The sequence below is a fragment of the Corythoichthys intestinalis genome, chromosome 7 (assembly GCF_030265065.1).
Source record: "Corythoichthys intestinalis isolate RoL2023-P3 chromosome 7, ASM3026506v1, whole genome shotgun sequence".
Classification (NCBI taxonomy): Eukaryota; Metazoa; Chordata; class Actinopteri; order Syngnathiformes; family Syngnathidae; genus Corythoichthys; species Corythoichthys intestinalis.
The window spans coordinates 34,030,784-34,044,387 of record NC_080401.1 but is presented as its reverse complement, the minus strand read 5'-3'; the positions used below and the strand labels follow the sequence as shown (position 1 = coordinate 34,044,387).

The following is a 13,604-nucleotide window of genomic DNA, read 5'->3' as shown; positions in this document are numbered from 1 at the left end:
AAAAAAATATATATGTAATTTAGGTGATTGTTTTAAAAAGGCGTCTCGATGCTCATGTATAAACATGCTATGTACTATATTACTATAGGCTTAACATTTTAGCTTTAAATTTGCATTGGAACTTAAAACTATGAATTCTGCCAAAATTTGATGCCAAGCTAACCTTAGTATAGAATGCGGCTGTTGTGGTTCTGAATGTGGGGATGTAGTAGTTGCAGTTATGATTGGTACCTTGCTATTTTTTTATATATAGTTGAGAAAAAAAAAAAAAGAAAAAAAAAAGCATGGCTTTCCAGCTTTGTGTTGATGATTAGTGTTTCAACGAAACGAAAAATGTAAAGAGACCATTGCCTCCTTTAATTTTTCTGTTCATGTCCTTGAATGAATGTTTGGACAGCCCGGGTTTAAATAAAAATCTGTCCGGTTCTTTTTAGATTAAATCATTAGAAATTGTATTCATTTTAATTCCTTACTTATTATCCATATTACATGAGTACCGTATTGGCCTGAATATAAGACGGCCCTGATTATAAGACGACCACCCTCTTTTTCAAGACTCAAGTTTGGGGGGGGGGAAGACTTTTGAACACCATATTTTTTATACAGAAAATAATTACAGTACATCTGAAACAAATGGTTATAACAAGATATCTGAGAGAAAAAGCATGTTATTTTGCCTCATTCAAATCTTAATACCTTTAATATCTTTAAATATATAAACTAGAGTGCAATCGCATTCGTAAATTAATGGCTTCTGGTTTTTGAAATGTAAATAAACCAATCTATTGTGATAAAACAACAAAATTGCAATAACTGCATTAACCATCAAAGTGAGGTCTAACTGTAACTGTAGTCTTGAAACAAATCTGAATAAGGAAAAACATTGCAATGAAATAATGCAAACTGGTTAAACTTGAGAGTAGCTGAGATCTGTCATGACAGAACATCGCTTCAATGATATCTGGCGCCATCTTGCGTTGTTAATGGGTATAATGTCTAGACCGCGAATATAAGACGACCCCCACTTTTTCAGTCTTATTTCAATGCAAAAAATAGTCTTCGGGCCAATACGGTATTATGAATTTCTTACACTTTTTAAATCAGTGTTAATATAAAATCTCTGAAGTTATACTGTATTTAAATTTCCTATGTTTGTAAAGGGATTCTTGCATTTTGAAAAGCATTATTTTTTAAAACCCCATGAAAATCATATTTTTACGTAGTATACATATGCTAATATTAGCTTGTTATTCAATATGAGTGACCCAAGGTCCATCTTAACTAGTAGGCGTTGTTGCCGAGCAACATTTCGGCATAGTTGCAAAATGTTCGTTAGTTTTCAGTTGAAAGGGATTTGAAAGCATTCAAAACTGTTTAAATTGGATGAGCCCTTATGACACAGATGGGGATGTAATTCAATGTTGCCTGACGATTTGCACGTCTCAGGTGCCAGCAGGTTGTTCTTGAAGAATCTAACCTTCACAAAGATCCCGCCACCTGCATATAAACAAAGCGATTGGATTGAGAAGTAATAGTGTACAGCCAATCCTATTCGCCACCGGCTGGGTGGAGAATTGTGGTGGTATTTGATTTGCAGATAAGGATTTTTCAGCTTCAAAATAAAATTCAAAAAAAAAAAAAAAAATGAACTGCTCCTCCTCCGCGAGTTTGGTCAGGCAAGTTGGTCTCCGCAAGCGTGGGAAATATTCACCTTGCCACATTCGGTTTCCAATCGCCATTGGCGATTTAGAGAATGAGGGGCGCGCACCCTGCTATGTAACTCTGGAACCGTGTCATTGTTTTCCGAAGCAAAAGCAGATGTTTGCACATGTCTAATTTTGCCCGATTACAAAAATATTCCATTTTAGTTTGGGACTGCAGAAATGAGAATAGTTACCATTAAGATGATTTTTGTCACTAAATCCTTGTAAAAAATAATTGCCGATTAATTTGATAATCAATTCATTGTTGATTATTCAATTAATTGTGGCAGCCTTAATCTAGACTGGATGGGAGAATTCTAAATTTACAAATGATTACTAGTGTGTGCTTCATTGTACTCCTCCTGTAATTTCAAGCGAGAACTGCGAACACAATAAGACTTTTTTTTTTTTCTCTCACTTTGCCGCCGTTTTCACTTATTTAAAGAATTAAAGTTGTCAACTTTTTTCTAATTTTACGCTATCATTAAGAGAAGAAATGTGCTTTTTCTTAGGAGCTGGTTCTGGTGGCTAGGCCCAAGGACCAGACTCAATGAGTTTCCAGCGAAATGTCCGAGAAGTCAGGGCAGAGCACCAAGGCAAAGGATGGCGGCAAAACAAAGTATGCAACCCTTAGCCTCTTCAATACCTACAAGGGCAAGTCTTTGGAAACCCAGAAGACTGCAGGTATAGTGTCGTGCACTGTTCAAGTGTTGCTATTCCATACATCAGTACCACAAGTACTTTCTATAAGCGCCTATTCCTTGCACATCAGTCGCTGCCAGACATGGACTGCAGAGTTTGGGCAAAGTTGCTGCCAGCAGGCGCATGCCCCCTCCGGCTAACCTGCCCAGTCTGAAGGCGGAGAACAAGGGCAACGACCCCAACGTGAACATTGTACCCAAAGACGGCAGCGGCTGGGCGTCCCGAAGCGAAGCGGGAGACGAGAGGTTGCGTCTTTACTGTTTTGTCTGGCGGAGTACTTTAAAAAAAAAAATGATTCTGGAACCTCTGACTAACCCTAATCCTTCTGTACCTCAGGCAACAAGAGACACCCCCACCCCAGGCCAAACCAGCAGTGGTCCCACCTCAAGAGCCTCCGTCAGGGGGAAGCCGCTCATGGGCCAATAGCAAGCAGACACTGCTCGACGGTGAGAAATCAATCAGTAACATGCCTCCTTTAAAGGAGATACATTAGGACATAATTAAAATCATTTATGGGGTATTCCAAAATTCAAATTCTTGAAAAAAAAAAAAAAAAAAAACTTTTTCTGTTACAAATTCATCAATATTACAGTACATAAACTATCAAAGGTTCGATTAACTGAGTTTATGGATCAATAGTAAAATTTGTATCTCATGATTTTATTACATGACAGTAGAAGCTAGCTGTTCGTGCTGACAAGAGGACAAATGTACCTTTGTAAACAACAACAAAGAAAAACTGATCAGATGCATAACATGGTTACATGAGGGAGAGTGAGACACTCAATAACTATTTTATTTAAAAAGGAAAACTCGAAGCGAGAACTTAAATTAGCACAACCCATTCTTTTGGAAAACTGATTATGTCAAGTGTAGCCCATCATGTGATTCACTGCATTTTCCTTCGACTATGATGACAAAGCAGGTTATGGTAACGTGTGACTATGCATGTTGTGGGAGACATGTTCCACGAATAATACGTCATTATGAAAGATGTTCATAAAAAGGTTTCCCAAAGTTACAAGACATAACACTGAAACCTTAAAAAAAAAAAAAAAAAAGATTGTCGCTGTTGCAAAATATAATGGTATTTTAGGGTTTACTCATGACTTGGTTTGTATTTTTACCTCTGCCAGTAGGTGAAACCTACAGAACCTACAGTTTTTGTATCTGTCTCATATGTCTGTATGTTTTTGTGCAAAATAACTGAAGAACAAATAAAGGGATTAACAAGTTTGCACGACATATTTGTAATTGTAATATGGAATGGACTAGGTGATTAAACTTTTCGGTACTGAGGTCAAAGGTCACAGAGGTCAGCAATATGGTGTTGCTTTGAATGTAGTTTCCTAGGGAAAGATCTGCTGAGTGCTCCTGTGGTTCAAAATGTTTTCAAGCTTTTTAAATTCAAAGGAACGACCATTCAATGCTCTACTAAAAACATCAGTGCCCAAAAGTCTCCTTCAAGGAGCTTGTTTTATTAATGTTTTTTCTTTGGGGATAGGTGCTCCTCGTGTGAGCAGCCATTTCCACCAGGAATTCCCCAGCTTGCAGGCGGCCGGCGATGGGGAAAAAGATGGCCATCAAGATGAGGAGGAGGAGCCGTACGGACCGGGTCCCAGCCTCAGACCTCAAAGTATGGCTGTGATCATGCATTTTAATGCTGATCGTTTGTTTGGAGTTGCTGGCCTCCCAAAAATGGTTTGTTTTGTCAGATGTCGGGAGTTGGCGGGAAGGTGGTGGAAGGAATTTGAATACCGCATCCAGCCCCTCTGAGATGGACAACAGGCCCCCAGAGGATGGAAGCGCCGTCCCCGATAACTCCGCGACCCCCGATGATCCTGACGAGACCGGGCGAAATATAACCACTGACAGTCAGAGAGAGAAGAGGGACGGCAGGGACAAGCTGCCATCCTCCGGCCCCTCTCAGCCTAAACTTAACGGAGGCCAGCAACCACCCTCAGGGGTGCCCTCCCACTTTGACCCCACATTTAGGAGCATGATGCCACCTTATGTAAGTCTGACGTCGAAATATTAAAATCTTTTCCACCCGCGCACATCTTTATGTTGTACTTTTCCTGTTTCAGATGTTTCACGCTTATCCTCAATTGTCTCAAGGCCCTAGGCAAGCCAATGTCCGATACCCTTTGACACAAGATGGACTGAGGTAGGTTCCTATAATTTTATTATATTTTAATACTGGAGTTTGTGTCTTTCCTTGAACAAGTGAATAGTTTGAATTAACTTTGTGAATAATTGTTCTTGTCCACATTGTAATTTGAACTAGGGTTGCTCCGATCATGTTTTTTTGTTCCCGATCGTTTTAGTTTGAGTATCTGCCGATCCCGATATTTCCCGATCTGATTGCTTTTTTTTTGCTCCCGATTCAATTCCAATCATTCCCGATAATTTTCCCCGATCATACACATTTTGGCAATGCATTAAGAAAAAAAAATGAATAAAACTCGGACGAATATATACATTCAACATACAGTACATAAGTACTATATTTGTTTATTATGACAATAAATCGTGACATGGCATTTACATTATTAACATTCTTTCTGCGAGAGGGATCCACGGATAGAAAGACATGTAATTCTTAAAGGATAAATGTGACTTTGTATATTGTGACTAAATATTGCCATCTAGTGTATTTGTTGAGCTTTCAGTAAATTATACTGTAGCCATTCAACTTCTGCCCAAATGCATGATGGGAAGTGCAACCATGACTGTGCGTAGTGGTACCAATTGATATATCTTCTCTGCTTCGGGAAATAACATAGGGTGTTAAGAACCAGATCAATTACTACCTTTCTTCCCCACATTGCTTCCCACGATATTTCTAATCGTAGGGAGAGGGATTGTAAGGCGTTAGCCAATTAAAAAAAGGCTCCAAAGGCTGCCAAAATTCACTCTACTCATTTTACGCTGCATTTTGGCTCTATATATAGGTAAAGCGGTGCCATTACAGATTGAATGCGACAATGCGTGAGTGAGTCGTGCAGCGCATGTATTAATTGCGTTATTTTGTGATAATTTTTTTTTAAAATTAACGGTATAAATTTGATAACCTTACCTTAAGCCTAAACTAAAGACTCTGGATGAGTGTAACATATTACGTCTGTAACGTTAAATACAATTAGAAAACGATTTAATTAAAATATATATATATATTAAAAAAAGGCATGTCCGATATTTTTTTGCCGATTCCGATACTTTGAAAATGACGTGATCGGACCCGATCGATCGGGACATCTCTAATTTGAACTGATTGTGTTTCAGGGGCGCTCGCTCGGCACGACCACAACAACCACCACCTCAAGCATGGCTCCAGGATCCCGATCGACCTTCAATTGTAAGTGCAACGGAACTCAAAGAACTGGACAATTTGGACACCGATGCAGATGAGGGTTGGGCAGGTATGTAAAACTGTTTTTGAACAAGTATTGTATTTTTTGGACTAAAAGTCGCACCTGAGTATTACCGTATTGGCCCAAATATAAGACCAGGGGTTGCGTTAACCGAATATTTTCCGTCGTTGACCGGTTTTTTAAATCGGTGACGGAAAAAATTGACGTCCATCTGTCATTTTGACAGGTTGCAATTCACACCCCAGACCACAGGGTGGCGAGTGAGCATATTAATTAGCTATTGTCTCTCTCGATGCATGACGTCGTTGGCCTAAAGGCTCAAACACCAGCAACGTTAACGTCGCGTCAACGATCTCACTGCGATTACGCTTCGAAACGCGGCCGTTAAAGTCAATCAGCCGATGTACACCAGTCGCAGTGCGTTCGCGTGTTAGACACGTCCCAGAAGCGCTAAACGCGACGCACGCGAAAAGAACAGCAGAGTTTGTTTTTTGACGCGAGACACGGCCCCCCTGCGTCAATACTACTAGGTAGGATCGGGCAGGCCAGAAGTCACTCGTGTAAAAATACGGTGGATCCGGTCAATTTTCAAAATATGCAATCGTAACTTACTTTATAAATAAAATAAACTGAAATGAGCTAAAACACCTGCAATTAATACGAATAATACACAAATCCTGCTACACAATTAAATTAATTCCTGCGTGGTGCTTTAACTTGAGAAAAAACATCAATAAAGTTTAGAAAAATGTTCATAAGAAAAAAAATGTTAAAATCTTTGTCATTAAGATTGCTTTTTGCTTTAGCACATGACTTTTTTCTTCTTTCTTTCAAAAAGAAAGCTGGCCAATACGCGGGGTCAGAAAGGCAAAGTGTTGTTGTTTTATTACCTTTTAATACCCGCTATTCTCGCGCGATCTTGCCATTCTCGCGTGAACCGATCGAACTGCTCCACAGACGCGCTGCTGTGAAACGCGTCCTATGGAAATTGACGCCAAGCGTCGCTGGTGCGTTATCGCGGCGGGATCGTTGACGCGACGTTGACGTTTCTAGTGTGTTTGAGCCTTTACTCGGAAAAATGTCAAGGCAACTGAGTGTTTGCCTGGCACGGCCAGACTGTTCTCCCTGTATTTTTCAAACACTCTGGGACCCTGCCCATTAACGGCCTCTCGAGTATTTGTTTATTTGCGTGAGGTGTTCTTCACGAGCAACGTCACTCTTGCGCACCGAAAGTCGTCTCTACAACAACACGAATGGCGAACGGGAGAGCCGAGAATATGTTCCAATCCGCGGTAAATTCAGTTTTAAATGAGCTAAAACACATCGACACGAGTCATTGACAACAGTCTGTCTCGCGCTAGCCATGTTGAATAAACTCCGCTCTCCTTGTATGTTTACTTCCGCGCGCAAGTCCCTCATCCTGCCCTCGTCGCTTTGCTAACGGCACGTCTGTCCGTCGCTGATAGGTGCACTCCGCTATCTGTTTGCCACGTTAAGCTTGTTCGGACAGAATATTAATTAAAAATGAATGAAAACTAAATACTATTGAATATGTCATTATTATCGTTTTAAAAATGTAAGTGACGGGTAAAAATAGATTATGACCGGATTTTTATGACACTGTCAGTCAAAATGACAGACAACGAAAAAGTCTAGCGCAACCTCTGTATAAGACTGTGTTTTTTGCATTGAAATAAGACTGGAAAAAGTGGGGGTCGTCTTATATTCGCGGTCTAGACATAATACCCATTCAGGACGCTAGATGGCGGCAGATATCATTGAAGCGATGTTCTGTCATGACAGATCTCTGCTACTCTCAAGTTTAACCAGTTTGCATTATTTTATTGCAATGCTTTTCCTTATTCAGATTTGTTTCAAGACTACAGCTACAGTTAGACTTCACTTTGATGGTTAATGCAGTTCTTGCAATTTTGTTGTTTTATTTACATTTCAAAAACCAGAAGCCATTAATTTGCGAATGTGATTGCACTTTAGTTTACATATTTAAATATTCAGATATTAAGATTTGAATGAGGCAAAATAACATGCTTTTTCTCTCAAATATATTGTTATAATCATTTGTTTCAGATGTACTGTAATTATTTTGTGTATAAAAATTAATTTGGTGTTCAAAAAGTAATTTTTCAAACTTGAGTCTTGAAAAAGAGGGGGTCGTCTTATCAGGGCTGTCTAATATTCGGGCCAGTACAGTAATTCGTAGGCCCATGCAAACTATGAAAAAAAGTGAGACTTATAGTCAGTAAAATATGATAGTTCTTTTGTTATGGGCCCTCACTTTCTGCACATTTTAATATTTACATCTGTTCCACATTCCAGGAGCGCAGATGGAGGTGGATTACACAGAAAAACTCAACTTCAGTGATGATGAGGAGAACCAAGCTGCTAAGGAAAAAGGAGAAAACTGGCAAGTTTTTTGGACATGTTTCATTATACACCTCATGATTTTCAGTGTTCACAATAGCTTAGCAATAACTAAAAAAAAAAAGTTGTAAGGTTTTTTTATTTTGTTTTGTAGGGGGCATTATTTTACTGTAAAGAGCATGTCCATTCCTTAAACTCACTTATTGACCATATCTCAAGCCAATGCACTGTTTTTCTTCAGGGAGTGGATGGGTAAAGTGGAGCGTATAAGATCGCGTCCTCAAGACGGTCAGGAAGGCTGGCAGGAGGGATCAGAGGAGCATGCAAGCAGTAAAACATCATGGGCAGACAATGTAGATCTCAGAGCATCATCACCTGGCAATGCAGCACACTACAACAAAGTGGCTCCCACGCAAGACTACCAGGTAGAAATGCATTGCTCAAATTTGCAGTGTGTTGAATCTGTGTAATCCATTTCTGCTCTTGCATCTCTTCCCTAGGGTGGCTCTCGCACAAGCAGTGGTGGTGGCGCGCCGCGTGGCAGTAAACCGTCAGCTGCTGCTGACGAGGACTCGAAGGCCTGGCAACAGAAGCGCAAGAAGTCATCAGAAGTCTCCGAAGCTGTGGAGCGAGCAAGGCGCAGGAGAGAAGAAGAGGAAAGGAAAATGGAAGAGCAGCGCCTTGCCGCATGTGCTGAAAAATTGAAAAGGCTTAATGAAAAACATCGTCAATCGACCGAGGTTCAAGCAGTTGTGCCTCAGGCTGTGGGTGATGAGAGTCTCGCTCCCCAAGAGGAAGCGTCCTCAGCTCCTGATCCTGCATCCAGTCCTGTGACCTTAATCACAGTTTTACAGCCACAAGCCTCTGTTGTGCAAACTCATATACCCGAAAGGGCTGACCGGGACGTAGAAAGAAACAAACTAGAGCAAGTTGAACCAAATGTTGAGGAAGAGGAGGCAGCGGCGCCCTTACCTCATCGTCCTATTTCTCCTGCCCAGAGGCCTGTGGTCTCAGCTCCCGAGCCTCAGACTGAAACAGAGAGCACCTTGACAGAGGTCGAGCTGCTCGTTGATGAGAATCAAACTGAACGGACAACAGTGCCTATTCGAGACTACTTCAACATGGAAGAAAACAAAGGTGAGAGCAAATGCCCTAAACAGCTGTAAAAGTACAAGAAAAGTTGGTATCCCCTTGTATACAAGTTCCACCGATCAACACAAAATTTAGGTGCAATTCGATCGAAAGATGCACTAGAAAATATCTGTCCATTTATTCGCGACCCCCAATTCCTTGACCTTTGTTCAGCCAGGGCTCATGTTTAACATGAGGAAAAAGAACGCAGAACACCAGCAAACAAATGAAACAAAAAGTAGTAGCGGTAGACCTCAAGTTACTTACAATTGTAGTTGCTTGTTGTGAAATAATCACGTGATTTCCCTCTCCCCCTAATTTTTAATATTTCTGTCCACAGTGGATGAAGCACACCTGTCACTGCCTCACATGGACACCCCCAGCGGCGAGGACGTTGCCATTGCACCCCCACTGCTGGAGGGAGAGGCCGCTGCTGCTATGCGTCCTTCCCTCACTTCCGGTTACTCCAAACAATTTCAGAAATCTCTGCCGCCTCGTTTTCTCAGACAACAGGTGAAATAATCTACATCTTGTCTTGTAACCTCATTCTGAGCTACAGTGTTGACCACAGACGACACTGGTTGGTAAACTGCACTTTCCTCATTATTTTAATAGGAGCAAATGAAGCAGCAGCAGTGGCAACAACAGCAACAACAAAGTGGGGGGTCTGTCTCACCTTCAAGTAGTGGTGGAGTACCAGCAACCCAGCAACAGCAGCAGCAACACCGCTCAATGTATCAACCCATTGGGCCCCATCACCAGCACTTGGCCTCCATGGGTTTTGACCCCCGCTGGATCATGATGCAGTCCTACATGGACCCTCGCATGATGTCGCGTCCCATTGACATACCGACCAACATTCACCCTGGTAAAACATATTTCAATGTATTTTCATGTTTCTATAGAGCTAACCAATAATTTGGCTTCCACCCTTTTTTCCTCTCCAGGAGGGAGGATTGCACCAAAGCAGATTGCACGCAGAGAGCCAGGAGACAATTCCAGCTCCAGCTCAGACTCCTTTGACCACTTAACCCGACCCATCCGTGACCATGGCTTGCCATCGGACTCAAGGATGGTGTGGGGTTCTGACCCATACCCGCCATCAGAGCCACTGCCATCTGTAACTCCTCCTAAAGGTCATGAAGATAGCAAGGAGCCAAGGTAGTAGAAGAAAACGAGAAACGTTACTTTTTAAGAGTCAAAGGTCTAACTGTTTATGTCTCTTATCAGGATTGACTCTGGTTTAGATCTGGAAAGGGGTCTCCCGCCAATGTATCCCCAGGAACACGGTCCGTTGGACTCGCGAAAGAGTAACTTTTTCAGGGACCCGCCTGAGCCTATACCAGCCTTTTCACAGAGCCCCCATGATATGACCGGACCGATTGACAGGATTCCTGTAACCTCGGGCTTCGACCCTGATGAATCTGGTTTGCCAAGTGGGGAGGAAGTCGAAGCACTTGGAAAAGCTATGCTGCAGAGAAGTGTCTCCCAGGGCTCCAGTCACTCCCTTAAGCTTGATGAACCCAGGTTTGATGGGCTACCACTGGGAAGCAAAGCCTTAGAGCTGCAGGACTCAGTTGATCGGTCCGACGATAAGCCTCAAAACGAACTCTTCGCACCAGCCACAATGACCAACAACAGGGTCACTTCACCGGCCGATGGGCTACACAAACCAGAGAAGCTGCCTCTACCCATTCCTAGTAAACAGAAAGCTGAACTACGCTGGGGTGGGAGGCCCGGCCGCAGAGAAGGACCTGGGGGGGAGAGACCCCTCCGCAGGTCCGGACCAATTAAGAAGCCTGTTCTAAGAGATATGAAAGAAGAGCGAGAGCAAAGAGAAGAGCGAGAGAAGCGTCACGAGAGAGGAGAAAGAGGGGACAGAACCAAAAAGGACCAGTCGTCCAAAGTTCCTTCTGTGGTTGGTGCTGTCTCCGCTGCCACTACTGTGGCTTCTGCTGTCTCTGAGGTCTCGAGAGTACAGGTTGAGAGCAAGAGAGACGCTCCAGAGGTTGAGGAAACTCACATTAATATTTCAAAAGCCAGAGAGTCCCAGACATCGTCTGGGGTTCCTACGTCGTCCTCTCAGGAGGATAAGACTGACAAACTGCCTGGCAATGACAAGCATGCAGAACCCAAACTGCCCTCCAGGAAAGAGTCAAACCTCGCTCTCCGTAACTATCGAAGGGAGGAGAGAGAACGGGACCGTGAACGGGACAAAGAAATGGACAAGGAACGAGACAGGGAGTGGCCGATGGACGTCAATTTCAAAGGTCGGGGCCGGGGAGAATATTACTCTAGAGGGCGAAGTTTCCGTGGGACGTACAGTGGCCGAGGGAGAGGTGGTCGTGGTCGGAGCAGAGAGTACCCTCACCGAGAACCTCGATCCCGCTCAGATTTGCCTTCTGGAGCAGCTGCCTTCCGTAACAGGGAGGAAAGCGAGACCCGCAGTGAGAGCTCTGACTTTGAGGTCATACCGAAGCGTAGACGCCGCCGTGGCTCAGACACGGATTCCGAAAGTGAGGGAGGGAGGGAGTCTGCCAGTGATACCGGACCTTCTGATCGCGAGCCTAGTGCTAAACCCAGCCGCCCGCTTCGACGCGAGCTTCCTGGCGAGGCACGTTCTGGCCTCCACAAGCCAGGCTTTGGACCACCTCACATGGTGGACAAAGTGGGATCTAGATTGGATGAAGATGGACGACCCAAACCAGGATTTTTACCCAAAGGAGAACCCTCTCGGCGGGGAAGAGGAGGGTTGTATAGCAGACGAGGTGGAGCTAGGGAACGTGGAGGCCCTCGCGCCGCCCCTCTTAGAAGACCGCCAGTCAGAGAGTCCTCCTCTCACTGGCCTTCAAAGCCAATGGAGATATTCAGGCCCGAGGACATGGAGTCCACATCAAGATATGATCACCCACCTTCCGATCGGCGGCCACCAAGATCAGACGGCAAGAAGTTTCTGGATGGCGGTCCTCAGAGTAGCAGAGAGAGACCTCGCCGATCCAGACCGGCAAGACCTCCAAGGCAAGATAAACCTCCTCGCTTCCGGCGGCTAAAGGAGCGAGAGGCTGCAGTATTGGCAAGTGGGGATCCGGGCCCAAATCCACCTGTGTCGCTACCATCTGTGCCTGTTCCTCCTCCTGCTGCCATTTCTGCACCTGCATCTGTCTCACCAACCTTATCAAGAGCACCAGGAACCCCATTGACTGTTCCTGCAGATGCTCCAACGACCGTTTCCCCACACAACCTCCCTGCCCCCCACGACGGACCCTCTTCCGAGAGGGGCGGCCCTGCCGCTGTTGCTGCAGTCGGGACAAAGTCACCCGACTTGTCTAACCAGAACTCCTCAGATCAAGCCAATGAGGAATGGGAGACTGCTTCTGAAAGCAGTGACTTCAACGAGAGAAGAGAGCGAGAGGAGAGGCGGGGAGCACAAGAGGCTGCAAACAACACGGCCGCCCCCGTCCCTGCTCAGCGCTCGCAGACACCCAGTAAAAGCCCTCCAGAGGGAGTCGTCTCACCCAAACGCGATGGAACAGCCGCTGGAAAAAGGAGCTTCTCCAGCCAGAGGCCCATCGAAAGACAAAACCGCAGAGGCAACAGTGGAACCAAACCTGGTCGCAGCTATGGTGGTCCCAAGGGGGACAGAAGGGGTGGAGTTAAAGGTGGCCGCAAAGGGTGAGTTTGCTGTTGTAGTGCTCATATCATATCATCTGTATATGTAAAAAAATAATTTTTCTGTGAAGTTCTACACCAACACTAATAAGTAACATTAACTTTTAGAGTACATGTAATTATCAGCACTTTTAATCCAAAGCAGGGTTTTAGGCTGGTTTAAAGAGCATATGACACGAGAAAAAAAGTCTTAAATGGCATTATTATGTGAATTAGAATCATATTTTGAGACGATTCGACTATATACAACAAGTTAGAAAAGCACAGATGACGAGAAATTAGTCTTTTAATCTGCCGGTTAGCCACGCCTACCATTATAGGGCTTTAGCGTCCCCAACAGGTGGATGACGTCAGCGGTAGACTGGGCTCATCGGTTTTACTATTCAGCGCATTGAGGGGGAATTATTCAGAACGAGGAAAACGCGACGAAGAGAGCCGCAAAATGTCATTGTTTCAGTCTCTCTACTCCAATATTTTTACAGGATATTCTTTTTATCCAAGTATTTTTCCCCAATAGCCATATAAATGGCTTGAGAAGGACCAGTCAGCCCGTCGAGGGGGAACTATTCACAACGAGGAAAACGCGACGAAGAGAGCGGCAAAATGTCATTGTTTCTGTCTCTTTACTTCAATATTTTTACAG

At 43.8% G+C, this 13,604-nt stretch overlaps 1 protein-coding gene across 1 annotated transcript in view; it reads left to right on the top strand.

Moving 5' to 3' along the window:
* Positions 1-13,604, top strand: part of prrc2c (proline-rich coiled-coil 2C) — a 48,453-nt gene that overhangs the window by 13,329 nt on the left and 21,520 nt on the right. Inside the window, exons 2-15 of the mRNA XM_057841193.1 lie at positions 2,216-2,387; positions 2,476-2,650; positions 2,742-2,851; positions 3,910-4,041; positions 4,121-4,419; positions 4,493-4,572; positions 5,691-5,827; positions 8,117-8,204; positions 8,403-8,586; positions 8,662-9,298; positions 9,633-9,805; positions 9,908-10,160; positions 10,240-10,453; positions 10,523-12,964. Coding sequence (XP_057697176.1) covers positions 2,270-2,387; positions 2,476-2,650; positions 2,742-2,851; positions 3,910-4,041; positions 4,121-4,419; positions 4,493-4,572; positions 5,691-5,827; positions 8,117-8,204; positions 8,403-8,586; positions 8,662-9,298; positions 9,633-9,805; positions 9,908-10,160; positions 10,240-10,453; positions 10,523-12,964 — 5,042 coding nt within the window. The 5' untranslated portion in view covers positions 2,216-2,269. The remainder of the gene's footprint in view (positions 1-2,215; positions 2,388-2,475; positions 2,651-2,741; positions 2,852-3,909; positions 4,042-4,120; positions 4,420-4,492; positions 4,573-5,690; positions 5,828-8,116; positions 8,205-8,402; positions 8,587-8,661; positions 9,299-9,632; positions 9,806-9,907; positions 10,161-10,239; positions 10,454-10,522; positions 12,965-13,604) is intronic.